We start from the raw sequence: 27,408 nt of genomic DNA, 5'->3' as shown, positions 1-27,408 counted from the left end.
CGAGCTCGGGATCAAGGCAGACAAGGTGGTAAGCACGAGGGCAGGTGTCACACAGAATGATCTCCCCGCCCTGCTGGCACACCTCACAGTAATCCTGGTGATCCGTCTCATAGCCATCAACTTCCTCCTCCCCAGCCACTGCAGGACAGCCCAGAACTGTCAGACACCCCAGTGAAGACAAAGAAACAGAGACAGAAACAGAGAAAGGGACAAAGAACAGGGAGACCATAAGAGATAGTAAGAAAGATAGCAAGATATTGAGAAAAAGACAAACACAAAGACATGCATGTCCTTAACACTCCCTTTCCATTTTCTCACCCTTCTTCTTCTTCCTTCCTGGCCGGCCCCGCTTCAGTTTCTTGGTTCGGGTGGTGCCATCAGGCCGGCCTGAGGCACTGTGAATACTGCCACTCTCTAGGTCAGACTCCTCAGCTTCAGGCTCAGGGCCTTCATCACTCTGCAAAACATACTGCCCATAGCCCCATGGCCCGTCAGCCAGACCAATACCTGTCCAAACTCCCACCCTAGACAACCGTTTCCCAGTTTCTGCTCCTCTCAAGGACTCTAGCCTTTGGATGTCACTTTTCTTCTCAAGTGGTCTCTTACTCCCCACCAAGGGACAAGATGGGTATACTCACCGAGCCTCCCTTTTTCCTCTTGCCACCCAGCAACCCAAGTTTAATTTTGAGTGGTGCCATCTTCTTTCCCCGAAGTTTCTTCCGGCCATCAGGCACTCTGGGGCTCTTACTTCGCCTCTTGTGGCCAGGCCCTAAATGGATAGAAAGAAAAATAAATGAAATTTTTTCTGGGGGCCAAGATTTTACCAAAATCCACTTCTAGGTAGTGTTTCATACTACCATTCAGGACTAGAAGAGAACAGTATTTCTGTGCCATTTAATGCTGACCAATTTTTATGATAACCTCCTAGTCTATCTTTCCATAACAAACTACCTTATACCTCTATTTCCCCCTCAAGTCCCAAAGGCTTAGAGAAGGAAGTCTGAAGGAGTATTTTACCTTTGCCTTCTTTGGTTTTGGCTCTTCGGATAGGTGGGGGCTGGATATCAGCAGGAGTTGGTGGAGGTCCAGGGGGAACTGTACTAGTGACGGGTGAAACAGCAGATGACACCTGTTCAGCTACAGCTGCTGCTGCTGCTGCTGCTGCGGCTGCCACAGCTGCTGCTGAACCCTTAAAAGGGTTGTTGGCACTGAATTCTCGCCACTTGGCCCCTAGGATTGTCATCATCTTAGACATTGGAATTTTGGGGTTCTTCTTAGCAATCAGGGGCCTGTGGAGAAGGATGTCAGAGACTCAGACACTCCATCTGGTACAATTCCTAGCCACAAAATGACAATGACCAAGAAAATCCAATGCTAGCTCAGAGCAAGGCTTCCTCAGGTTAATGATGTGAGCTGTGGACATGCAGGAAGGGTGCCAACCAGGGCTTTAAGGATATAAGATAATGAAGTTCTTGTCTGGAATGGGAGATAAGAACCTTGAGAGACAGAAGGAACCTCGTTCAAAGTTAGCACTGGGGTAGCTGAGGTGACAAGGATATCTCTGTTCTACTCAAAGAGATATGAACAATTCATGACTTAAGAGGTATCACTGCCAGCATTTATCAGGGTCTTATGTTTCTAACCAAAAGGTGGCAGTGTTTGCCACAGTAATAATGTCACTTTTTTTTTCCCTACACAGGGCTAGGAAAAGGATCAGGGTAATGGGGGGAAAGGGGCACTAAAGTAAAGTGTCTTTCAGTCACAATTAATAGAGAACAACTGTTCTGGAGAGGGTGGGACTGTGAGAGTACTCTGCTCCGTTGCTAAGGAGACTCTCCCTTAGCAACAGAGTTTGGGAACAGTCTGAATGAGATCCCTGGTGATCGATCACTTGGGAAATATCCCACCATCTCTTCCCACCTCATGAACTGGCTGAAGGCCTTGTAGTTGGTTAGTGTATGGTAATCCTCCTCAGAGAATACATGTTCTACATCCTCCAAACCCCATGTTAGGAGCAGTGTGGCTGATGACTTCTGTTCAACCTGGTTAGTGATAGAAGTATAAGAGTTGAAAAAGGTGAATCACCCTTCTTAGCATTTCCTGCAAATACTCCTGTCTCCCTTTCTACCCTCCCAAACAGTTTGTCTTATCTCTCTCTTGCTTGCTGTACCATTCCAAAATTTGTTTACTCCTACTACTGTCTCCATCACACTGTCCCACTCCTAGTCCTCTATATGACTTTAGTTACCTTCTGGCTTCCATCTCCCTCCCCCTTTTTCCGCCGTTTTGTCTTCTTCTCCTTCTTTTCACGGTGCTTCCGACGACGTTTCCGGCCTGGTCCAGTCCCATACTCACTACCTCCGCTCTCTGACTTTTCCCTATATTCATCACGTTCAGAGCCAAATTCTTCTTCACTGTCCTAAATGGAGAGAAGAAGTAATACCTAAAAAGCTGAGTGCCTCATTCTCTAATAAGCAGTGGGAGGCAAGAACAAGGAAAACTAGAACTTGTTGGGAGGAAGGGGTATTACAAGGCATCAATGAGATAGGAGACAGGAATACAGAGTTTTGGGGCTCCCTTGGGGGCCAGGCTTCAGCAGACAGGTAAGTGGCCCTCCTCTTGGGGTCCAGAGTAGGAACGAAGCCTCTACTGACATCTAGTCTAAGGGTTTTAGGGATAGGGGAATTAAATAAAAAGATGGTATTTCTGGGTTCTTCTGAGAGTTCCTCTATACTCACAAGCTTCTTTCGTTTTCGTGGTTTCCCTGGCTTGTTCTCCTTCTGTTTTCTGGGTCCTCGTTTTCTCTTCTTCACTCCAAGAGCTGAAGGTGGGAGCCCAATCTCATCTTCATCTTTGGAGCAAAGAACAATGTCACACTAGAGAACATAAACATCTAGTCCTCTAGATCTTAATCCTCCTAGAGACCCAGTTTCCACTTTCTCTAGGGACTGAGACATTTAACCTATCCCCAACCCTGTCACCCATCACTGAATGCAAAACTTAGTTTTTTCAAATACTTAAGAAACACAGGGTATAGGGTTGTTCTAAAAATGAGGAGAATGGTCAGAAGGAAAGTGTAGACAAACCACTGTATAACACATCCCCAATCAAGAATTAGGTTCCAGGTTATAGGCCTTGATTCTCAAGACCATAACAGGGCTCTTTCTTCCTGCCCACACCTGTGATCTAGCCCCAACCACAGCCCCCAAACCAGCTAGTTGGCCCTCTGCCTGGAAGACAGGGAAGCTATGCCCAGTTGCCTGCTTGGCATACTCCCAAGTCTTGGGGAGAAATACAAGCAGGCAGGTCCTTCAGTCAGATGCTGAGACAGAAGAGTCAATAGCTAGATAACTAGAATTTCATGATTAATCAAGGAAGTTTTGGTTATCTGTCTGGGATACAGAAGGTGAAAAAAAACACCAGGCATCTATTTCTTTTTCTTCTGCAATTCACCAACCCTATTGTTACTCCAAGCTATAGTCCCTGTTGGGAAATAAAACTATCAGTTGATCACTTTCACTTCTTGTCCACAAGACCTAAGTGTTTATTTAGTCCTATCTAAAAATGCTGTTTCTACTACTATTACTCGATTCAGTTTGATCTTATAGTAAGTAATAATTAATAATAATAATAATAGCTAGCATTTATATAGTACTTTAAGGAGCACTTCACAAATATTATTTTATCTTCACCTTGGGAGGTAGGTGCTATTACTAAAGATGAAGAAACTCAGACTATGAGAGGTTAAATGACTTGCCCAAAGTCACACAGTTAGGAAGTATCTAAACCAGTATCTGATCTTAGGTTTAGCATTCTATCCACAACTTTCTGCTCCAGAGGTATTCTCTCCAAACTAAGCTGAATATCTAGCATCACAGCCTTAAATGCTAGCTCCTGCTTCCCTTAGGGAATGTAGACATTCTGCCTCTGAGTCAATATTTCTCCTAGTCTGCAAAGTTCTTTATAATAAACTCTACCAGGTAGGTAGTATATTGTTATTCCCATTTCATAGATTAGAAAACTGAAGCTAGATAGAATGGAAGGGAATAAGCATTTATATAGTCTATGCGCTAGGCCCCTGTATTAACAAGCACTTTTACAAATACTCATTTGAGATAACAGGGTAAGTGGCTTGCCCATCCTTACACTAGGAAAGTGTAGGCATTGGATCTGATAAATAAATTCGGGACTTTCTGACTTTTGAGTCCTGTGGTGTTTCCAATTTGGTGATCCAGGTTTTCTGACTCCACACAAACCCTGGCACATGCTCAGTGATGTGTGCAATATAAAGAAATTCTGAGACAAAGGCTGACATTTATCACATAAACAATAAACACAGGCTACTTACATCTACTGAAACATACACATGTGTATGTGTGTGTATGTATATATTTATATAATATGTATATGTATATGAACAAGCATACTCACTGACAGCCCCACCCACACCCTTATGAAATGTAGTACCTGCCAGCATCAAGGTAAAAACCCTGGCTTTTGCCCCAGAAGCCTATTTCAGAAGAATGGAACTAGCTCTTCCTGGGGTTCCCTTACCTAGTCTCCATTCCTCTTTTTTTAGTGACCAGTTATTCACCATAAATTTTGGGAAGCACTGGGCATCATTCTCTAATTTGCTTTCTTCAGCCCCCTTAGTACCAGTCCAACCAGCCAGACCTGTCATGCTTGGGCAGAGGCAACAGCAGGAGGGGACAACTTAGTGAAGCCCAGCCCAACCCTCTTATTTTAGGTCACATTTTTCCACCCTGCATAACCAAAGGCAAATTAGTACCAGAATACTGAAATTTTTCGGTCCCAGAAACCCATTACTGCTTCCTTCTTCCCTATAATCCCTGCTTCCTTCAATGATCAAGGTACTAAGACACTCTCCTTTTAGATGAAAGCTTTTATGTTTGGGACAGGGAATGGGAATGTGTGGGGACAGAGCAACATGCCTGCCTGAATGATGAGAACAGAGTGAGAACCGTTTCTGGAAGCCCTTTGAACAGTACTCTCTAAACCCAGAGGCTTCATTAATATGAAAGTGGAAAGGGGTTAATGGTGAGGACAGGCCAGTAGGTTTAGGATTAGGGGAAAAGCGTGAATTAGTTGGGGAGGACAAGAAGGACAGGACACAGGCCCGAGAAACTCTTTAATCTGTTTGACCCTTTCCAGCTACAGGTGGAGATCCAGCTAACCTCCACCTGATCCTGGGAAAACCTTGGATTGGGGAAGAAAATCAGGGATGGAAGGGGAGAGGTAAAGAAATAAGAGACTAAGTCTCAACTCTAGTCTCACCCACTGGCCTGAAGCCCAGGCTCTCCCACTTCCCTGGCTCTGATCCCTGAGGGGGCTGGCAAGCTAGAAAAAGGAGGAGGAGCCTCAGAAAAGGCCTGCCCTCCCCTTTCCTTTCTATCTCACCATCAATCTCTCACACACATATATTTATTTTTTCTCAAATTCCCTTCCCTCCCCCCACAAGGAACCACCATAATAGGGCCCCTGCACATGCGTATTGCAAGGAGAGGGTGGGTTTTTATTTTCAAGCCTTTTGCGAAGAAACTACTAGAATTTTCCACACCACCCATATTCTACCCCCCTCCCCTCCCCAAGCAATCACATCTAAATATTATATTATTTCTTTATACTTGCCAGAAGGGGGAGGTGAAAGAAATTCAGTTTTGGCTCCCTTCTTTCCCCTCCCCCCGCAGGAGTCTTTGGATTTGAAATGCTGAACAATGTACAGAGGTTGGTGGGAGGAGAAAGAGGTAAAGTTGGACCCAGTTAAGAATGTGAAACAAAATGGGGATGAGGAAAAATCAGTCGGGGTGAAAAACAATAGAGAGGGGCAGAATATACAAATTCATATTCCACTTGGGAGTTCTGGCCATTAGTGGAGAGAGTTAAATACGTGGGGCAAACTTCTTGGGACTGGTGTTTGCCTTCCTCATACCTGGGGAGACAAAGAAGGGGAGCTAATATACATTTCCCCCAAAGTTTTTTTTTACATCAGAAAATTACCCAGCAAGGATGTTTTACTCAAACTTAAGAGGGTTTAGACAGAGGTAAAACTGCCCTAAGCAGAAGGGAAATAAAGATTATTTTAAATTTCAAATTAAAAATGAAACAATCTGTTATCTTCAAATGTCTGCTTATTTATTAGGGATATAGGCTTCAGAAACAGGGAGCAAAGGGAGCCAAACAAAGACACACCTCAATCTCTGATGGTTTCTTTCTTGCCTTCTTTCCCAGCTCTCCCCTCTTTTATTAGCCTAGTTTTGAAAATGACCAGAGGATTACCTAACCTGAGAACTCAGCAGACAAGAATCCATCCCCTAATCCCATCTTTCCTTCTCTTTTCTTCTTTTCTTGTTCACTTTGCAGATATATTGTAGGTGCTTAATAAATGTCTAAATGAATTGACACCAGTCTCCTAAATTCTCCCATTTGCACTTTAAAAAAATGTGTTCCCCTCAAGGTAATTCTTTCTACTTATTTCCAATTTTGAAGACCCTGGGGGAAAATAATGAATTGTTTCATTTTCATTAAGACACTCCCTCTCTCTCCCTTCCCATTCATCTCCACACACACACTTCTTTTGTTGTTCAACTGAAGTATATACAGGCACATCTGCTATACAAGGCATATTTCTATCTATATTTCAGTATTAAGAACACTGGGTATATCTCATCAATAGGGGCTGGAAAAAAACACAAGTAAGGCAGCATGGCGTAGAAGAGAAACTGATTTGGAGTTAGAATCCCAGCTAGACCCCTTTACAACCTGTTCGACTTTGGTCAAGTCATTTAACCTTTTTGACTCAAGTTTCCTCATCTTTAAAATGATGAGTTAGACTCCATGACCTCTAAGTTCCCTTCCAACTTTAAATCTATAAGGCTACTTAAGTCTGCTCTTAGGAATGGCTATGAAAGTGTCCCCATCTGTCATTTTCTACATAGAAGGTATGAATACATGTAAAGTTTACATTATTTTTTACATTTCTAGAACTGGCCACACAATGTCTAAGGTGGTGTGGCTACTGGGTCCCTGATGAGGCAACTGTTACCTCGAAGCAGTGGCTACAGTTATTAAAGCTGCCCGTGTGAGAAAACTGGGGAGGGGAGTGATGGACCTCTAGTAACAAAACCACAGGAGGCGAGGTGTTCCAGATCCCTCAGTCACCCACTCACAGAGGTGATTGTGGTGGGGTCAATCAGGGAAATCACAACCACTGGGGCTCCAGGACCACAGTAGAGGGGTCACTCAAGGACAAAAGAGGGTCAATGGCTCAGAGTGGAAGGGGGGAGTCCCGGGGTGAATACACACCCTTTTGCTACGGAGGGGCCTAGCATCACACGGAGGGGGGTAAAGGGAAGGAATAGAAAGAGGTGGAGTTGTCGGTGGGTGTATCTTGTTTCCCCTTAAGGCACCCCTGCCCACCCCCACTTCCAAGATCTTGGGAGGGGGGATTTATTCGACAGGCAGTGGCCTGTGTACAAAAGTCCCATCGCCACCCGAAGGAGCCCTGTTCCTTCACGGACAGAAGCGCCCGTTCGAGCACCGTGTCAGTCTCCAGGTGGTCAGGAGGGACCCCTCCCCCGTCCCGAGCCCCGAGGTGGAGGACTAGCCTCACGCCGACACCCACAAATGCATACACAGACACCATCTAATTTTACATTTAGTCAGACCCCAAACGGGCTTGAACTCTCAGAACCACAGACACCGTCGCCACTCTCCGCCGCCGCCACCCGAGGGGGGGGGGGGAGACGTCTGGAGCTCAAGCGGGGCCCGAAAGCGCGGTGGGAGTGGGGGGGGGTCGTCTCGGGTTTGATCGCTCCTTATCCCCCGGAGAAAGGAAGGGAAGAAGAAATAGGGGGTAAAAAACCCCCACACACCACTAGCCCTCCCCTCCCCCTGCGACCAAGAGTTGGCTCCTCAGTCCGCGCTCCCGCTCAGCTGGCGCCCGGCGTTCCGCCGCGGCAGCGGCCGGAGGCTCCCCCCAGAGCGGGGGGAGGGGGGCTGGTCGGGGGGAGGGGAGGCGAGGCCCGCTCGGCCAGCAGGTCGGCCCACCGGCCCGGAAAGCTTCCCGGCCTCAGGCCCGGGGCGGGCGGGCGGGCGGGCGGGGAGGGAGGGAGTGGGGGGGCAGGCAAGCAGGCGGGCCGGCTGTTCCGTCGTCCGCGCGCCCCCGGACTCGACTCCTCTCCGTCCGCGCGGTGGGTGCCTTTCGCGCTCCCTCCCCTGCCCTCCTCTCTCCACCCCCACCCCCAGCTCCTCCGCGCGCGCTTGCCCGACAACCCCCCCCCCCCGCCCCCCCCCCCCCCCCAAAGTTTCGGAACCTTTGGGCGGCGGGGGGCAGGGTGTAATGGGGGGGGGGGGGAGTTCGGCGGGTGTCCTCCGTTCGCGTCTTTACCTGGCGGTGGGGGCGGGGGCGGGGGCGGCGGGGGCGGCGAGGGCGGGGGCGGTGGCGGGAAGAGGTGGCAGCTGGGGGGACTGTGGCGGCTCCGGCCCCGGTCGTGTCCCGGCGGCCCGCGTCCGACTACTCCCTCGTCGTCTTCCTCTTCGTCGTCCTCATCCGCCGCCTCCACCTCCTCTTCGCCCTCTTCTTCCTCCTCCTCTTCTTCCTCCTCAGACACTACCATCTCCTCCTCCTCCTCCTCCTCGTCCCTCAGAGGGGAAGCCATCCTGTAGCTCCCCCACCACCCCCCCACCCACCGCCCGCCTGCCTCCCCCACCACTACCACCACCACCACCACCACCACCACCACCTCCTCCTCCTCCTCCTCCTCCTCCTCCTCCTCCTCGTCGTCGTCGTCCTCCTCCTCCAACTCACCTCCTCCCCCAGCCCCCCAAACCCCCGGGCCACCCCTACCCCCACCCCTCTGTCTAAGGAGGGGGCGAAACCACCTCCCAAAAACAATTTACTATTGAGAAAAATTAAAGGGGGGGGGAACTTTCTCCTCCCCTTCCCTGGGAGACCAAAAGAGAGAGAAAAGGGGGTAAATATATATGTATATTACATAAATAAAAGTTTTTCTACTCTTCCCCCCCCTTACTCCCCTCTCTGTTGTTTTAAATATATTTAAATTCTGAGGGGGGCGCTGAGAAATATTTCCTAGAGCTGAAGCACTAAGATGGCCGCCCTGAAATTATTTTTAAAACAACCCCCCCTCCAGCACCGCCACCCCCTCCAAGAAGAAAGAGAGAGGAAAAAAAATCTGCTTTTAAAACAAAATGGCTGGCTTAATATTTCATTTTTCACCCCCCATCCCCTAACACCCCCACCAACAGAAATGCTTCTGGTTCCCCCCTTCTCATCTCTAAAACCTCTACCCAGAAACCCACAAAAGTCTCCCTTTTTTCATAGCAGATTAGTAAACAGATTAATAGATATTTTCCTTGTGTATTGAAGGGGGGGAAGAAACATGAAGGATTTCTGCATAAAACAAAAATGGCTGCTGACTAACCTACCCCCCCCCAACACACACCTATAAAAATATTTGGGGGGGGCATTAATCAGTACTCATGCTCAGTCTGACATCAGCATAAATTGTTAAAGGTTAACTAGTTAGATACTAGTCCAACTAGATTTTAAAATTTTCTTTTCTATACTAGTCTTCTCTCTCCACCTCCCTCCTCAAAAGAAAAGCTTTTTTTCCCTAAGTACTTCAGAAAGGGAGTGGTTTGATGTGAAGGGCTTTTTTTTTCTCCCTTCAGGCATTGTCAAGGAAAAAGATGAAATACATATATTTATATATAAATCTGGCCAAGTACATATATATATGCATATACATACACCTTGTTAAAGTTGAAATGCATTTAACTTTATGTATTTTATAATTTTTTTTTCTTTTTTAATGATAGAAATCCTTTGGGGGTGGAGAATGGAAAGCAATCTTGAGTTTTTTCATTCAGTCTGAGTTTTGTGTTTTATTCTTTATTGAAATCATTTCAGTAATTTACAGTTGTTTTAAATTATATTTTCATTTCATATTCCTTTTCTCCCAGATAAACTTGATTATGAAATCTTGATACAGAAAATGGATTTTGGCTGTGGATGGGGAGCACCAAGACCTGAAAAAGAAAAAAATTTATTTGCTCCTTTCCAATACAGACTCCTTTTTTCCTTCATTCACCCCCATTTTCAGTTCCATTAAAGTGGAAGAAATTGACGTACAGTAGGTGAAAGGAAATTAGCTAAGGTGAAGAAAAAATGAAAGAGAAGAGGATGCAATTAGACCTTTGTATCTGATTTTCTCATCCAATTCTTCAATCTAAATGGCCCCTTAAAATGGGAATGAGATACTGATGGGGGAAATTGGAAAGGGGTCAGGAGAGACCTCTCTTTAGGGGCTACCTAAGTAAATCAAACAAGGAAGCTAAGTTAAATTTCAAGAGAGCTTGTCAGTTGGGGTAGGAAGGGAGCCCCTGGCTCAGGTAGGAGGAAGCACTAAGTATCTCTATCCTTGGGGTATCAGTAAAGAGAAGTACTTCCCCTGAAATGTTTGCTGGCAGAGGGACTGCCATTATGGAGGTATAGAGGAAGGGATGGGACTAGTTATTACTTCAGCTCCTCAAGTCAACCCTTTCCAATCTTGGTTCTCTTTTTCCTTCATTTTGCCCCTTCCTTATTGGTTCTCTTTTCTTCACCTTTTCCTGAAACATGCCTAGAATCATCAATCTCTCACTTCATCCTATAGATATAATTTTTCCATCTCAGGCAACCTCTGTAGACCTAAGATAGCAGCCTTCCTTTGGATGCACATACAAAATGTTCCCACGTGTACTAGGATGGACTTTTGCATAATTTTTCTTGAGGGCCAAGAATTTCGCATTTTAGTGCTCTGTCCACCTTATGGGCCTCAGTTTCCCTTTTTTGTTTGGCCATTCTGGCCTCTTGGTTTTATTTTTATGTCTCAAGCTTTCTGTTTCTGTTTATTTTTGTATATCTGTAAAATATATGTGTTTCTCACTTTTTCTCTGTGTAGGGAGTTTCTATCCCTCATTTTTTGTCTGTGTGGGCTTCTGTCCCTTTGTTTCTGTTTCATTCATGGGTTGTCTCTCATGCTGTCTCTTCAACTGTCATCTTTCAGTGATTCTTGGACTCGCTATCTGTTTATCATTTTGCTCTGGCTGTGTGTATCAGCCTTTATGTGCAATATGGGTCATAGTGTGTACAAGAACATGTGTGTGTACTATATTCTGCCTCCTTTGCCTTTGCATGTGTGCATCTGGTTTTAAGTATGTTCATATATGTTTACTTGTCCCTGTGTATCTGGGGTTAAATATCAAGGTATGGGTGCTTAAGAGTATATTTCTCAGGGTGTTTCTGTGGGAGCACTTCTGTGAGTATATGCATCTTTACATGTCTGTCTGTACTTGTAGATCTATGAGTAGGCTTTTTCCTCTATTCTTTTACTTGTTTCTTTCCTTCCACCAATAGGCCTGCTTCCTGGTCTTTTTGATTTTTACCTGTTTCTATTCTATTTGCCTGCCTACTTTCCTGTTTGCTTCTATTATGTCTGCCTGCCTCCCTCCCTTTCTTTGGCTTTATAGCCTGCCTTCCTCTCTCTGGTTATCTTGTCTGCCTCCTGGCCTGCATCTCTTAGTCTCTCTTCTGCCTTGCCTCTGATGGTTCTCCTCTGCTTGCCTATCTACTTGCTTCTGTGTCTCTCTGCCTGATAAACTCTTATTGTCAATCTGTGTCTATGTCTATTGTCTGTCAGCCTCTCTCTCTCATTCTGTCTCTCCACCTGCCTGCTAGCATCCCACTGTCTGTTCCCTGCCCTCTTTTAGCTACTGTCTGCTTGCCTGCATCTCTTAATCTGTCTGACTACCTATTTCTTATAATTCTCAGTCTCCTTTTTTTTAACCAGCCTTCCCCATTAGTTTTTTTTAGTCAGCAGACATCTCTTTCTGCTTGACTATTTTCCTCTCCTTTGCTTTACTTTTCTGTTTCTCTTGCTCTGTGCCTTTCAGCCTTGCCTTTTGGTCTGTCTGTTCTTAGCATCTGCCTGCTTCTTCCTTCCCATTTTATCTTTTTCCCACTTATCTACTTCTCTTCACTCTTTCTCCCTCATCTCTCTGGCTGGCTGTCTTCTCTTCCCTTTTCTCCTACCTTTCCTATCAGTTTCCTCATCCCCTGCCTGTCTCCCTCATCCAGTCCATGTCCCCCATTTCTGTTTCAGTCCTCTCCCTATCCCTCCAACCTCCCCCATCTGTTTGCCCTCTCCCTACTGCCTCTCTGCATCTGCCTTCTCCATCTGTCTGTCTGCCTTTCTTTTGGTATATAATTTCTGATGTCCTTGGCTCTGTCTGTCACTTTCTCTGCCCACCTGTCTGCTCACCTGCCTCTTTCTCTCTGCTTTCTCCTGTTTAGTCTATTCATTTGACTTAGTTTGCCTCTCCTTCTGACTGCCTGCCTCTGTCTCTTTCAATCTTTTAATCTTTCTGCTTACCTGCTATCTCTCTTGTTTGTCTCTGCCTGCCTATCTTACTGCCTGTCTTGTTTCGTTTTCCTGCATCTCTCATTTCTTTTCTGCTTTTCCCTTATAGTCTTTCTGTGTGGCTGCTTGTCACTTTGCCTGTCTTTTATGTCAGTCTATCTGTCTGTCTCACTTTCTCGGTGTCTGTCTGCTTGCCTCTGACAGTCATTCTATTTTCCATCGTTTCTTGTAGTCTGTACTCCTCTGTTTGCCAGATCAATCTTTCTACAGTTTTCTCCTGCTCTCTTTCCCTGTAGGTACCTAGAGATAGTATTTCTATTATCTGTCCTTCTATTGTGTCTATCTATGGGCCCACTTCTTATCTGCCTGTACCACATCTCCCTTTACCTGACTGCCAATTTCTCTGTCAGTATCACTTGCCTGTATATGTTTGTCAAGTACTCCTCCCAAAATGTACATGACTAATTAAAGGCTATAACAGGGGAAATTAATCTCAATCAAAAATGGGAAATAGCTCATCTGAAGAGAAAAGGGAAGCCCACAAGTATAACGGAATGAGTAGAAACTAGAAATTGGACAATTATCTTCTATGGGATTACACTGCTAATAATAAAGGCTAATTTAAATCACAGATAGCAAAGTCATCTAGAGAATCAGTGAAACTATTTGATGGTGACAATACAAAAATTGGTCCTAAAGATGAACAATAACAAAAATGTTGAAATTAAAACTGAGGCTTCACATCTTAATAAATTAGTGAAGATGATAAAAGATGGAAACAGTCGATGCTGGAGAGATTTTAGGAAGTCAGATACACCAATATACTTTTGAGGGGGCTATGAATTAATCCAACCATCTAGAAAATAATTTGTAATTATAAAAAAAAAGGTATGGGGCAGCCAGGTGGTTCAGCTGAGTAAGAACACTGGCCCCAGAGTCGGGAGACCCAGGATCGGTTCCGGCCTCAGATACTTAACACCCATACAAAATAATTGGCTGTGTAACCTTGAGCAATTTATTTAACCCCAATTGCTTTAAAAATAAAAAAATAAAAAAAGTTATAATCTGTCCATACAGTTGCACCTAGCAATTCCACTAATGGGCATGTACTCTCCAAGGCAGTAAAAAAAAAAGAAAGTTGTTATATGTATGTATCTATATCTACATATACATATATGTGTGTATATATATCCATATTTTTATATAACATATAATTTTTATTCTGAACTCAATACATGATAAATAAAATGAGCGTTTCTATATGCAAAGGAGAACAAAAAAAGGATTGTACGTGAAACTGCAAGTCTTTAGTATTTACTACTGTATCTATGTTTATTTTGGCTGCAGTTTATTTTAAAGGTGATTTTCCTTTTGAGAAACATTCAGAACTTTTTTTCTGCATTTCCTTCTGACTTTTCTTCTCCCTTGACCTTATACCTGTCTCCCAATTTGTGGGGGGAAATACCCTTGCAACAAATATGTATAACAAGCAAAGCAAATTGTATTTTAACATATCAACTGTGTCCAAAAATGTAGATCTCTTCCTGCACCTTGAGGCCATCACCTTTCTTCAGGAAACAAGTACCATCTTTCATCAGTCCTCTAGAATTATAGTTAATTGCACTACTCAATGTTCTTAAGTGTTTCAGAGTTGTTTTTCTTTACGGTATTATTGTATAAATAGTTTTCCTGGTTCTGCTTATTCCTATATCAATTCATGCAGATTTTACCAAATTTCCCTAAAACTGTTCCCTTTCATCATTTCTCATGATACAATATTCCATTAGATTCATATACCTAACTTTGTTCAGCTATTTTCCAACTGATGTGTACTCCCTTCATTTTCAGCTCTTTGCTTTAACAAATTTCTATAAATGTTTTGTACATACAGGCCCCTTCTTTTTTTGATTTCTTTAGAATGTATGCATAATAATGGTATCACGGAGTAAAAGGATAGGAGCAAATTAATGTCTTTTGGGAAATAGTTCCATTTGCTTTTGGTTGATCACTTGGAACAATGCTTCAGTTCCCTCTGAATTGCTATTTTTTCCCCATCATTAATGATTTGGAGTTTTGTTTGTTGTTTTGGTTTTTTTACTTGGTGGTTGAAAGCTTGCCTTATACTTGAGAACTGCCATTTGTATTCTTTTACTATTTGGGGAAGGATTGTTGTTACATATTTGTAATCAAGACTATGAGCTCCTTGAGAGCAGGGACTTTTTTTTCGGGGTGGGGGTAGGGGAAGACTGGCTTTCTTTGTATCTCCAGCTCTTAGCACACTACCTAATACATTACAAATGCTTAATAAATGCTTATTGACTGGTAATTCTCAGTATTATATTGGATGTCAGATATTTATCAGAGAAATTTGATGCAAATACGTTTTCTAACAACTTTCACTTCTAATCTTGATTTAATTGATACTGTTTGCTCAAAAGATTTTCAATTTTATATAATTAACATTGTTCATTTAGTCTCCCATGATTCATGCTCTATTTAGTCAAGAATTCTTCACTTATCCATAGTTGCAAAAGGTATCTCCTTCCCTGCTAGTTCTCTATATTTTGTTATTATATGACCCTTTATATTTTCATTGTGTATCCATCTGAAATTTATTGTGGTATGTGTTAGGAAATGCTAGTCTAAACCTAATTTCTTCCAAACTGCTTTTCCCATCAGTTTTTGTCAAATAGATTAAACCTTAATAGTTGCTGCCCTTGGGTGTATTGGTTGTTATTGGCTGTATACTATGTTCAGTTGCTGCTTTAGGAGCTTGTGTACTTAATCTGTTCCACTGATCAACTTCTAGTTTTCAAAACTACTTCAACTTTTTCTAAAACCACTATTTTAATTTTATTTTACTATTTTTTAACCATTGTTTGAGATTTGGTACTGCTACACACTTTTCCTTTCCCCACTCCTTTTCATTATTTCCAGTGAGATTCTTGACCTTTTGTTTCTCCCAATGGATGCTATTATTTTGTCTAGTTGTTCTTTTTTTCAGTTTTTTAAAATAAAATTTTATGGACTTTTGTTTTCACTAGAATTTTTTCCATTGTTCCTTCCTCACTATCTTCTCAGAGCCCTCCTATATAAAAATAATATTTAAAACAATAAAAATTAAAGGAGAAAGAGGCAAAAAAGCAAAAGCAATCCATATATTGAAAATGTCTGAAAATATGTGTAATGTGCCACACCCATAGACTTCCCATCTCTGCAAAGGAATGAGTTAGGACATGTTTTTTCATGGAGCCACACTTATTGTTTGTAATTTTACAAATTTACTTTTCATTATTTTGTGGTTCTTTCCATTTACATTGTAGTCATGTACAATGTCTTGGTTCTGCTTACTTCACTATTAGCTTATCTCTTTTTATGATGTGAATTTTTATTTTTGCTTCAATAGCATGATTGAAGCTTTTGCATTATTTTTGTATTCACCTGATACATAGAAAAATTGGTTCCCACCCCTCACTTTTTGTGTATATTTTTACTTTTTTTGGTGTGTTTCTTATAAGCCACAGATTGTGGAGTTTTGTTTTCTTTCACTTTTTGTTTATTGAACTGTTTAAAACAATTTACATTTTAAAATTATGTTAGGTTTATTATTTTCCTCCATTTGTCTCTCACAGTCCTCCCCACTCCCCTAAAAAAATTGGGATTTTTTTGTTGTTTCTTTTCATTTTGTGTTCTCCTTCAGTTATTTTTGCTTAATATATTTTAAAGCAACCCTGTTCCCACTGGCTTTCTTCCTCTCATGCTCAGGTACCCCTGTTCCCATTTGAAACCCATTTCCCTAGTTTGGGAGTTTAATTTATTCATTGCTTTTTCTTTTTATCTAGTTTTCTAATTCTTTTCTCTCTTTTTGTCCAGTTAAGTAGAAACCCATTTCTTAATCCTTCAGTTTATTTTGTTATTTTAAAAATTTTTTCTGTACCTAGACTTTTATTCTCAGATTCATGGTCTTTATACTTATTTATTACTTCTTTAGTCTATATTCCAAAAGAAATTAAAGCTTCTAAGGTACCTATTTTGAGTTCCTTCTTAACTTCTATATTTTAGCCTTGTATATCTTAATCCCTCCCCATTTTTTTTTCTTTAGTGCTTCACTCCTAGAAGTATTAATTCTTCAGGATTTAGAGAGAAGTACTACTCTATGGTACTCTGTGTCCTCTATTATGTGGTTCATTACTACCTCCTGGACTTTTGTTTTCACTAGAATTTTTTCCAGTGTTCCTTCTTCACCTCTTAGAACCCTCCTATATAAAAAATAATGTTTAAAAAAAATTAGGGGCAACTAAGTGGCACAGTAAATAGAGCACCAGCCCTGGAGTCAAGAGGACCCGAGTTTAAATGTGGTCTCAGACACTTGCTTGACACACTTATTAGCTTTGTGACCTTGGGCAAGTCACTTAACCTTGCTTTCTCCCCTGCAAAAAAATAAATAAAAATTGAAAGAGGAAGAGACAACAAACAAAAACAATCCATACATTGATGATAATTTTTTTTTCCTGTTTGCCATGAAATCTCCTTTCTGGATCCATGCCCTTCTACTCTTCTGAATGCTAGTCACCCCCAGAAATTCAAATTCCCTTTCTCCTTAGGTTGTTTTCTGTGGAGGTACAGCTCTTTTTCAGAGGAAGTTGTCTCTCTAAGCACCAAATCTCTACAGATTATTCCCATTTCCCCATAGCTATTTTTCTTCCTGAGAGATTATTTTCCCTATCCTGTTGATTTATCTCATTGTACTCAAGATTTTTCTCCTTCCTGAGATTTTTGGTACTTTTAGGGTATTTTGTTTGTTTTCATCATTCTCACTTTCTGTCTCTTTCCCCTTTGATGGCATGTACCCCAGGGACTGGTCTTAGCTTTCTTAGCCTCCTCCCAGGGAGTTAACTCTTCACCAGCCTAAGTATCTGCCTCAAGTAACTTCTGAGGAGGTACAAATGACCCCAGCTTTATGTCAATCTCCTTTCCTTTAGGCCTGGTGGAGCCTCATAGACATACTAGTACCCTGCCCTGAATTCTTCTGTTCTCTGACCAAACGTTGCTGAAACATGCATACTGCTACTCTTAGCAGAGCTTGCTTCTACTTTGGTATACCTCCACCTCTGAGGAGGGGAGAGACAGCAATAGTTGATTCTGTTACTTGTTGCTGACATAATTGTGGGATGAGGGCAGGGATTAGGGAAGATTGCAGCAGCAGCAGCAATGAAGGAATTACTGAGTAAAACCCAGAGTACAAGTTCCTTTTGTGTAGACATGCCAGATATTTGGGGATTGGTGGGAATGAGGATAGTTAAATCTGTTAGTAACTTAGTAACTAAACATTAGTCTTCTCTGCTGTTAATTCAAGTCGTTACCTCCTCAAGGGTTCCTGGTGTCCTACCATGGATCAGAGAAAATGTCTAGTTCTCCGTCTGTTGGTTATGTGACATCGACATTCCTCTGACTAGTTCTTTAATTTTTTTTCCAGCAGTTGGGGTTCACTGACTTGCTCTGGGTCAAACAGTTAGTTTCTGAAGCCATATTTGAGTTCAGGTCCTCCTGACTCCATGGCCATTATTCTATCCATTGCACCATCTACCTGCCCTTAAAATAATCTTTTGATAATTTAATTGACATGTCACTGAATCTGTAAATTAATTCAGGTAGTATTGCCATTTTTATTATAATAGCAACAAATTCCTTTCCAATTATTTGTCTTGCTTTATTTCTATAAAGAATATCTTATAGTTGTATTCACATAAATCCTTTGTTTGCCTTGGTTGGTAGACTCCCAGATATTTTATATGTTTTCTTTTTCTTTTTGATTTTTCTTTTTGCTTTTTGGACGGGGGAAGGTAGGGCAGTTGGGTTAAGTGACTTGCCCAAGGTCACACTGCTAGTTTTGTGTTGTGTCTGAGGCCAGATTTGAACTCAGGTCCTCCTGACTCCTGGGCTGGTGCTCTATTCACTGCGACACCTAGCTGCCCCTATTTTATATGTTTTCTTCTAATTTCTAGATTAGATAGATAAATTAATTAGACTAGATAAAATAAATTTCTAGTAATTTAAATGGATTTTTTTTTGTTTTGTTTTCTTCTACTGGGAATTGTTGGTAATATACAGAAATTCAAATGATTTTGTGGGGTTTATTTTATATTCTGCTACCTTACTGAATTTATTGTTTATATTAATTTTTAAAGTTGGGTTTCTAGAATTCCTATCATATTATCTGCAAAAAGGATATTTTTTCTTCTTTGCCTATGATGATTCCCTGAATTTTTTTCTTACTGCTATTGCTAGTATTCCTATAACTATATCAAATAGTGATGATAGTGAATATCTCTGCTTTACCTCTCATCTGATTTGAAAGGCTTCTATCATTTTTCCATTACCAATGGGAAATTACTTTATCAAGGGAAGGTCCTTTTATTCCTATGTTTGTTAGTGGGGGGAGGGGTGTTTTAACATAAAAGGATGGTATAATTGTCAGAAGCTTTTTCTGCATCTTTTGATATGATAAATATAATTTTTCTTGGTTTTGTTATTGTCACAGTCTGCTTATAGTTTTCCTAATATTGAACCAATTTGCATTCCTGGTAAAGTCCAACCTGGTCATATTGTGTAATCTTTTTAATATGTTCCTGTAGCTTCTATATTAATATTTCAAAATTTATTCATGGATATTTATTAGTGATATTGTTCTGTAGTTTTCATTCTCTAATCTCTCCCTTGTTTGGATATCATAACCATATTTGCCTTATAAGAGTTTGAGGGGATACCAACTTTCGTTATTACTTAGTGAATTTTTGTTAAACTGAAGTCAATTGCACTTTAAATAGTTAGGTAACTTTGCTTGTTAACCCATTTGGTAATAGAGATTTTTTTCTTTGGGAGATAATTTATGGCTTGTTCAATTTCTGAAGTTAGGTTATTTAAATTTTTAATTTCTTATTCTGTTAATCTGGATATTTTATAGTATTGTAAATATTTCTTTTATCTATGTTTTCAGTTTTGTTAGAATGCAGTTGGACAGAAATTTCTAATTTTTCTTTTTCATCTTTGATTTTGGCTTTGATTAGCAGTCCTTTTTAAATAAAATTACCTAATGATTTGCCTATTTTCTTTTTAGTTTTTCAAAACAGCAACAACAGTTTCAGATATATATATATATATATATTTTTTTTTTTTGCTTTTTGGAGGGCAATTGGGGTTAAGTAACTTGCCCAAGGTTACATGGCTAGTATTTTTGTGTGGGTGTTAAGTGTCTGAGGCTGGAACCGAACTCAGGTCCTCCTGACTTCGGGGCTGACGCTCTACTCACTGCGCCACCTAGCCACCCCTTCAGTTATATTTCTCCATTAATTGTAGGGGTGATTGTTTTTTATTTTATACATAATTTTGAAGATTTTTGTTTTTGTGTTTAGAGTTTTTTGATTTCTTGCTTTTCTAATATTTTTTTGTTAACATGCTCAATACATTAATCAATTCTGTCTCTATTTTATTAATGAAAGTGTTTACAAATACAAATTTTCCCCTAAGAAGTGTTTTGGCATTATTTCAAGTTTTGGTATGTAGTGCCATTATTTTGTTTTAATAAAGTTATTTATTGTTTCTGTGTTTTTTCTTTGACCCACCAATATTCTAGCATTACAGTATTTATTGTTTATTTACATTTGAATTTTTTTGTTCAGAAGCTCTTGTCTAAAAATAATTTTTTATTGTGTTATGGTCATTAAAAGGTGTGCTTAATTTTTCTTGTATTTATTTATGAGGTTTTTATGCACTAGCACATAGTCATTGCTTGTGAAGGTGCTATACACATGTTAATATATGTGAACTTCCTTAGTTTCCCATTTAGTAGTCACCAAAAAAATCTATCTTATTTAACTTTACTAAAACTTTGTTGAAGTCCCTCTTTCTTTTCATTAGGATTGTTTAGGTCTGAAAGGGGCACATTGGGTTCTCCAGTTCCTATAGTTTTAACTTCTTTCTCCCTGTAATTAGATTTGATTTTTCTAAAGTTATTTAAGTGGTGTGCCATTTAGTGCATATATATGTAGCTCTTTTAGTCATGTCTATTTTTTATTGCTGCCATGTGTGATATTATGCTTCCCATCCTTGCTTTTGAAAATTTGCTTGAGGCAAATCAATTCCATGCTTCAGATATGTTTTTAGTAAACAGCGTATTGTTGACTTCTGCTTTCTAACCCATTCTGGTACAATCCTCCATTTTATGGGTGAGTTCAATTTATTGATATTCACAGCTATAATTAATAATTTTGTCTTTCCCTCCATCATTTCCTCTTACATTTTCATAGTCTTTGTCCCCTATACCTTTTTATAATGAAGATGAAAGTGGTGAAAGTAATGTGATCAAATTTTATATATATTGAAGTTCTCTCTTCTCTGAGTCCATTTCCTGATCACTGACATACTCTGAAGTTAAAGTCAATTTACTTTTGACTATTTCCTCCGTAATTCTGCTCTACTTATTAAAATTCTCTTTCCCTAATGAAAAAAAAAAAACCCAGACATGTTATTCAGTAAAGTTAAACTGTGTATATCCCTACATGGGAAGGTGATACTTGTAACTCTTGAGAAAAGTATCTTTATTAGGGCAGTTAGAAGGGATATACATAGACAGAGGGTTTGGGTATAAGTCAACTTTGATGTGATGATAAAATAAATTAAGGGGTGAAAAAAAAAGTTTGTACTGGGAAAAGATGAAAGGGGGCAACAGAATAGGGTAAATTGCATCACATGAAGAGGTGCAAAGTAGAGGGAAAGAAGGGAGGGGAGGCCAACATTGTTTGAACCTTACTCTCTCATTATATTTGACTCAAAGAAGGAATAACATACACATTCAGTTGGTTATAGAAATCTATCTTACCCTGTAGGGAAGTAGGAGAAGAAAGGGGAAAGAAAAGAGGGGGGTAGACAGAAGGGAAGGAAGAAGTAGGGGAAAGGGGAAAGAAAAGAGATGGAGACTGATAGAAGGGAGGACAGATTTAGGGAATTGGTGGTCAGAAGCAAAACACTGGTGAGGAGGAAAAGGGTGAAAGGAAAGAGAAAAGCATAAAAGGGGGGAAATAGTATGGAGAGAAAAACATAGTAATCGTAACTGTAAATGTGAATGGAATGAAGTCTTCCATAAAACAGAAGTAGATAGCAGAGTGGATTAAAAACCATGATCCTACAATATGTTGATTACAGTAAATATATCCAAAGCAGAGAGATTCACACAGAGGTAAAGGTAAAAAGGCTGGAGCAGAATATATTATGCTTCAGCTGAAGTAAAAAAGGTAGGTGGGGCTAGCAATGCTAATATCAGACAAAGCAAAAGTAAAAATAGATGCGATTAAAAGAGATAAGGAAGAAAACTATGTCTTGCTAAAAGGTACCATAGACAAGGAAATAATATTAAACATATATGCAACAAGTGGTATAGCATCCAGATTCTTAGAGAAGTTAAGTGAGTTACAGAAAGAGACAGTAAAACTATACTAGTGGGGGACCTTGACCTCCCCCTCTCAAAACTAGATAGATCTAACCATAAAATAAACAAGAAAGAAGTTAAGGAAGTAAATAGAATTTTAGAAAATGTTAGATATAATAGACCTGGAGAAAACAGAATGGGAATAGAAAGAAATATAAATTTTTCTCAGTGGTACATGGCACCAACACAGAAAGTGACCATGCACTCAGGCATAAAAACCTTACAATCCAGTGCAGAAAAGCAGAAATATTAAATGCATCCTTTTCAGATTATGATGCAGTAAAAATTATTTGTAATAAAGGGCTATGGAAAAATCGACTAAAAACTAATTGAAAACTGAATAATATAATCCTAAAGAATGAGTGAGGGGCAGCCGGGTATAATGGTAAGGAAATGTGAAGATCTTCCCTGCCCCTTAATAGGCCTAGGGAATTTGAAGATCTTCCTTGCCCCTTAAAGGGCCTCAAGTGGAACCCAACAGGAGGGGCTTTATTGGGGGGGGGACTTGTTTTTCAGGAAGATCCACACACTTTATAATTAGGCAATGAGTAGGGGCAGCTAGGTGGTGCAGTGGGTAGCCACTGAGCCCCCCGACTTTGAAAACCCATATGTTGGTGCTTCTTTCTCTGGTAACTATGTATGTATGTAATGGTCAGACAGCTAGAAGCCCTGTATGTTGGTCTGTTGGATTGTGTTATTTTCTCTGTATTTTTTGTCTGCTTGTAATTTCTGTTTATATTTTCCAAAGTTCAGCGTGCTGACTTTCCCCCTAAAATAAGTGAATGATATGTGTGTGTATGTGTGTAATTAAAGATTGCTGACTCCTTTAAAGTTTCTTTCCTTTAGAAATGCAGACCAAAGAACCTGTGCTAGCAGCCATCCTGGGTATGCTAGGATGCTTGCTGTTACACTAGGTGGTGTAGTGAATAGAGCACTGGCCCTGGAGTCAAGAGGACCTGAGTTCAAATTCAGCCTGTGACACTTAACACTTACTAGCTTTGTGACCTTGGGCACCCCAATTACCTTGCCTTCCCCCCCTCAAAAAATGAGTGGGTTGAACAGCAAATCATAGAAACAATAACTTCATCAAGGAAAATGACAGTAATGAAACAATATACCAAAACTTATGGGATGTAGTCAAAACAATTCTTAGGGAAATTTTATCTCTCTAAATGCTTACATGAATAAAATAGAGAAAGAGGAGATCATTGAATTGGGCATGCAACTAAAAAAGCTAGAAAAAGAACAAATTAAAAATCTCCAGTTAAATACCAAATTAGAAGTTCTGAAAAATCAAAGGAGAGATTAATAAGATTGAAATTAAGAAAACTATTGAATCAATTAAATTCTCTTTCCCTTCTCTCTCCAGCTCTGTGCATTTTTACTGGTTGTGTCCCATGCCTGGAATGCTCTCCCTCCTCATCTCTGTTCTCTGGCTTCCATGTTGTTTTTCAGTCATTTCAGTCATGTCTGACTCTTAGTGACCCCATTTGGGATTTTCTTGGCAAAGATACTGGAGTGGTTTGCCATTTCCTTCTCCAGTTCATTTTACAGATGAGAAACTGAGGCAAATTAGGTTAAGTGACTTGCCCAGGGTCACATAGCTAGTAAGATGCCAGATTTGAACTCACAAATATGAGTCTTCCTGACTTTTGACCCAGCACTCTATTCACTATACCATTTAGCTGCCTTCCTTGACTTCCTAACAAGTCCCAGCTAAAATTCAATGTCTTACAAGAAATCTGTCCTGATCTCTCTTAATGCTAGTGCCTTTCTTGTGTTGAATAATTTTAATTTAACCTGTATATATCTTATTTGTGCATAGTTGTTTGCATGTTGTCTCTGAGCTCCTAGAAAGCAGGGACTATCTTTTATTTGTATCCCCTTTTATTTGCACAGTGCCTAACACATGGTAGGTGCTTAATAAATATTTGTTGACTGATTTACAGACTGAATTTAATCTGTTTTTTTCTAAAATATTTGCATTTATGTTCAGCCTTTTCCCAGGTCAGATAAGAGTGAGACTCATGAAATGCTCTCTTTCCCTACCCCCCTGTTCCATTTTTTTAATGTACTTCTTGTACTTCTCAAGAACCCTAATTATGAAAAATAGCAAGTTCCTCCCCCTTTATCCTTATTTCATTCCTACCACACCTTTTCTTTCTTTGAAACCAGACCCTAGACCATATTTTTGTTTTTCTTTATTTCCTCTGTGATCCTAGAAGCCAGGAGGATTCTTAGGGAACACTTGTCTTCTCCCCATGTTAGTAGTAAGCCCTTTACCCAGTGCCTAGCACATAGTAGGCACTTAATAAAGAGATTTCCTTCTCTCATTAGAATGTAAGCACTCTATCATTATTCTATCCCATTGTTCAAATATAATTTGCCTTTCTAGGTTTTTCTTGTCTCCTATGTTTGATAGATTTTATACAGCTCTGGTCTTTTAATTTAAAATGTTTGAAAATCCCCTCCATTGTAACAGTTTTCTCTTGCCTCTTTTATATGAGATAATTTACCCTATTCTATCTCTTCCTACCTCTTCCCATTATATTCCTCTCTCACCTCTTAATTTTATTTTTTAGATATCATCCCTTCCTTTTTTTTTTTTTTAAAGCAATCAGGGTTAAGTAACTTGCTCAAGGTTACACGGCCAGTTATTATTTCTGGGTGTGGTGCTGAGTATCTGAGCCCGGATTTGATCCAGGTCATCCCGACACTGGAGCCGGTGCTCTTACTCGCTGAGCCACCTGGCCGCCCCTAAGCAATTGGGGTTAAGTAACTTGCTCAAGGTTACACAGCCAGGTGTTTCTGGGTGGGTGCTAAGTGTCTGAGCCCGGGATTCGATCTCCAGGTCTTCTCAACACTGGAGCCGGTGCTCTTACTCGCTGTGCTACCTGGCCGCCCCGATATCATCCCTTCCTATTCAGCTCATCCTGTGCCCTCTGTCTATTTATATATGTACACACATATATACATATACATATATATATATATTCCCTTCAACTATCCTCATAGTGAGAAAGTCTCATGAATTACATTTATTGTTGTTCTGTGTAGGAATGTAAATAGTTCAATTTTAATAAGTTCCTTATGATTTCTTTTTCCTGTTTACCTTCTCATGCTTCTCTTGCTTCTTGTATTTGAAAGTCAAGTTTTCTGTTCAGCTCTGCTTTTTTCATCAAGAATACTTGAAAGTCCTCTATTTCACTGAATAACCAGATTTTCCTCTGTAGCATTATACTCAGGTTTGCCAGGTAAGTGATTCTTGGTTTTAATCCTAGCTCCTTTGACCTCCAGAATGTCATATTCCAAGCCCTTTGATCCCTTAATGTAGAAGTTGCTAGACCTTGTGTTATCCTGATTGTGTTTCCACGATACTCAAATTGTTTTTTCCTGATAGCTTGTAATATTTTTTCCTTGACCTGGGAACTCTGGAATTGGTTATAATATTCCTAGGAGTTTTCTTTTGGGGATCTTTTTCAAGAGGTGATTGGTAAATTCTTTCAATTTCTATTTTGCCCTCTGGTTCTAGAATATCAGGGCAATTTTACTTGAGAATGTCTTGAAGGATGATTTCTAGGTTCTTTTTTTGATCATGGCTTTCAGGTAGTCCAATAATTTTTAAATTATCTCTCCTGGATCTATTTTGCAGGTCAGTGGTTTTTGCAGTGAGATATTTCACATTGCCTTTTTTTTTTCATTTGTTTGGATCTGTTTTATAGTATCTTGATTTCTCATAAAGTCATTAGCTTCCATTTGCTCCAATCTAATTTTGAAGGAATTATGAATTTTTGAAATTCCTTTTCCATCTGGCCAGTTTGGCTTTTTAAGGCATTCTTCTCCTCATTGGCTTTTTGGGTCTCCTTTAGCAGGCTGTTGACTCACTTTTCATGATTTTCTTGAATCATTCTCATTTTTCTTGCCAATTTTTCCTCCACTTCTTTTACTTGAGTTTCAAAATCCTTCTTAAACTCCTCCATGGCCTTTAACCTGTTCATAGTTTTCATGGGAGCTTTTGATGCAGGAGTTTTGACTTTGTTATCTTCTTTTTTTTTTAAAGCAGTCGGGCTTAAGTAACTTGCCCAAGGTTACACGGCCAGTTATTTCTGGGTGTGGTGCTAAGTATCTGAGCCCAGATTTGATCCCCAGGTCATCCCGATACTGGGGCTGGTGCTCTTACTTGCTCAGCCACCTGGCCACCCCTAAGCAATTGGGGTTAAGTAACTTGCTCAAGCTTACATGGCCAGGTGTTTCTGGGTGGATGCTAAGTGTCTGAGCCCTGATTCGATCCCCAGGTCATCCCGACACTTGAGCAGGTGGTCTTACTCGCTGTGCTACCTGGCCGCCCCGACTTTGTTATCTTCTTCTGGTACCATTTTTTTTTTTGTCCCCAAAAAAGGATTCTATGGTCTGATTATGCTTCCTCTGGTTGCTCATCTTGTCAGCCAATTGGCTTTTCAACTCTGCCACAGTAGAACTCTGCTTCCAGATTGGAGAGAGTTATGTCCCAAACCACTGGGGTTTTCACAAATGTTGTCAGAGGTCTGGGGAGGGCACCCTCTCTACAGCCACCACAAGCTCTGGCACACTGGCATTTCTCACCAGGACTTCCACCCAAGACAGTGATCCAGATCCAAGCAGGTCAAAGCAAGAGCAATTACCCTCTGAATGGGTGCTTGGTCACCCTATGATCTGCAGGCCAGGAGCTCTGAAGGTAGCCATGTGGCAGCAGCTGCAGCTGTTGCACCTCCACCACCTGTCACCCTGGGGGGGGGCAGGGGCTGGACCCTGCTCTTCTCCCAGTTCTAACAGAGTTCCTTACTGACCTTTTACTTTCTCTTTGGCATTTATGGGTTGAGAAGTCTGGAAACTGCCACAGCTGCTGGTGATTCACTCTCCTAAAGTCTGCTCTGGCCAGTCTGGACCACTGGTGGGGACCACCCTGGTTCTGGGCCTGTGTGGCTCGAGTTTGTCTCCCAGCTCAGTGGGACAGACCCTTCCTGCTGGCCTGTGAGGCTGCCTTCAGCAGGAGATTTTTTTCTCTTTGTCACTTTGTGGGTTCTGTAGCTCTAAAATTTGTTTAGAATCATATTTTATAGGTGTTGGAGGTGGGTAGAGCAGGAGCTAAAGTTCTTGCTTTTACTCCACCATTTTGTCTCTTCCCCCACTGCCCCCCCATTTCTAATTGGTCTGGATAGTTTTATATTTCCTGACATGTGATGTCCAGGTTTTCTTTTGTTCCTAGTTCTCAGGGAATCCAGTGATTCTTAAATTATCTATTACTCTGTGTTTCAGATCAATTGATTTCATAGCAGGTAACTTACAATTTTTTTTCATTTTTTCTTAAGTCTTTTGACTTTGTTCTAATTTTTTTTGTGGTCTCAGGGAGATATTGAATTCTAATTTCTTCTTTTTCTAGGGTTTACCCTACTTCCATGTGACTTCTCACCTGATATTGGGTTCTGTCCTATCCTTTTTTTTTCC

At 40.7% G+C, this 27,408-nt stretch overlaps 2 protein-coding genes across 7 annotated transcripts in view; both read right to left on the bottom strand.

Annotated features, from left to right (window-relative positions):
• The window catches only part of CHD3 (chromodomain helicase DNA binding protein 3), a 27,353-nt gene extending 18,644 nt beyond the window's left edge, over nt 1-8,709 (bottom strand). For 2 of the 6 annotated variants that reach the window (XM_069104067.1, XM_069104072.1), the window contains exons 1-8: nt 8,408-8,709; nt 2,739-2,851; nt 2,249-2,419; nt 1,921-2,042; nt 1,018-1,289; nt 639-769; nt 319-469; nt 1-156 (exon numbers count right to left, since the gene is read on the bottom strand). The exon at nt 1-156 is cut by the window's left edge and continues 242 nt beyond it. In XM_069104067.1, the coding sequence (XP_068960168.1) occupies nt 1-156; nt 319-469; nt 639-769; nt 1,018-1,289; nt 1,921-2,042; nt 2,249-2,419; nt 2,739-2,851; nt 8,408-8,678 (1,387 nt within the window). In that variant the 5' untranslated portion in view covers nt 8,679-8,709. The remainder of the gene's footprint in view (nt 157-318; nt 470-638; nt 770-1,017; nt 1,290-1,920; nt 2,043-2,248; nt 2,420-2,738; nt 2,852-8,407) is intronic. The other 4 variants (XM_069104071.1, XM_069104073.1, XM_069104069.1 and 1 more) reach the window with 3 other exon arrangements.
• A 1,206-nt stretch (nt 8,710-9,915) lies between these two features.
• The window catches only part of CYB5D1 (cytochrome b5 domain containing 1), a 29,235-nt gene continuing 11,742 nt past the window's right edge, over nt 9,916-27,408 (bottom strand). The window contains exon 4 of the mRNA XM_069104083.1: nt 9,916-10,068. Coding sequence (XP_068960184.1) covers nt 9,970-10,068 — 99 coding nt within the window. The 3' untranslated portion in view covers nt 9,916-9,969. The remainder of the gene's footprint in view (nt 10,069-27,408) is intronic.

This window comes from Petaurus breviceps, unplaced genomic scaffold (genome assembly GCF_028583685.1).
Source record: "Petaurus breviceps papuanus isolate PSGF00001 unplaced genomic scaffold, PetGlider_PUasm1.0 673, whole genome shotgun sequence".
NCBI lineage: Eukaryota > Metazoa > Chordata > Mammalia > Diprotodontia > Petauridae > Petaurus > Petaurus breviceps.
Note: the sequence above shows the minus strand (reverse complement) of the source record. Positions and strands in the feature narration are given on the sequence as shown.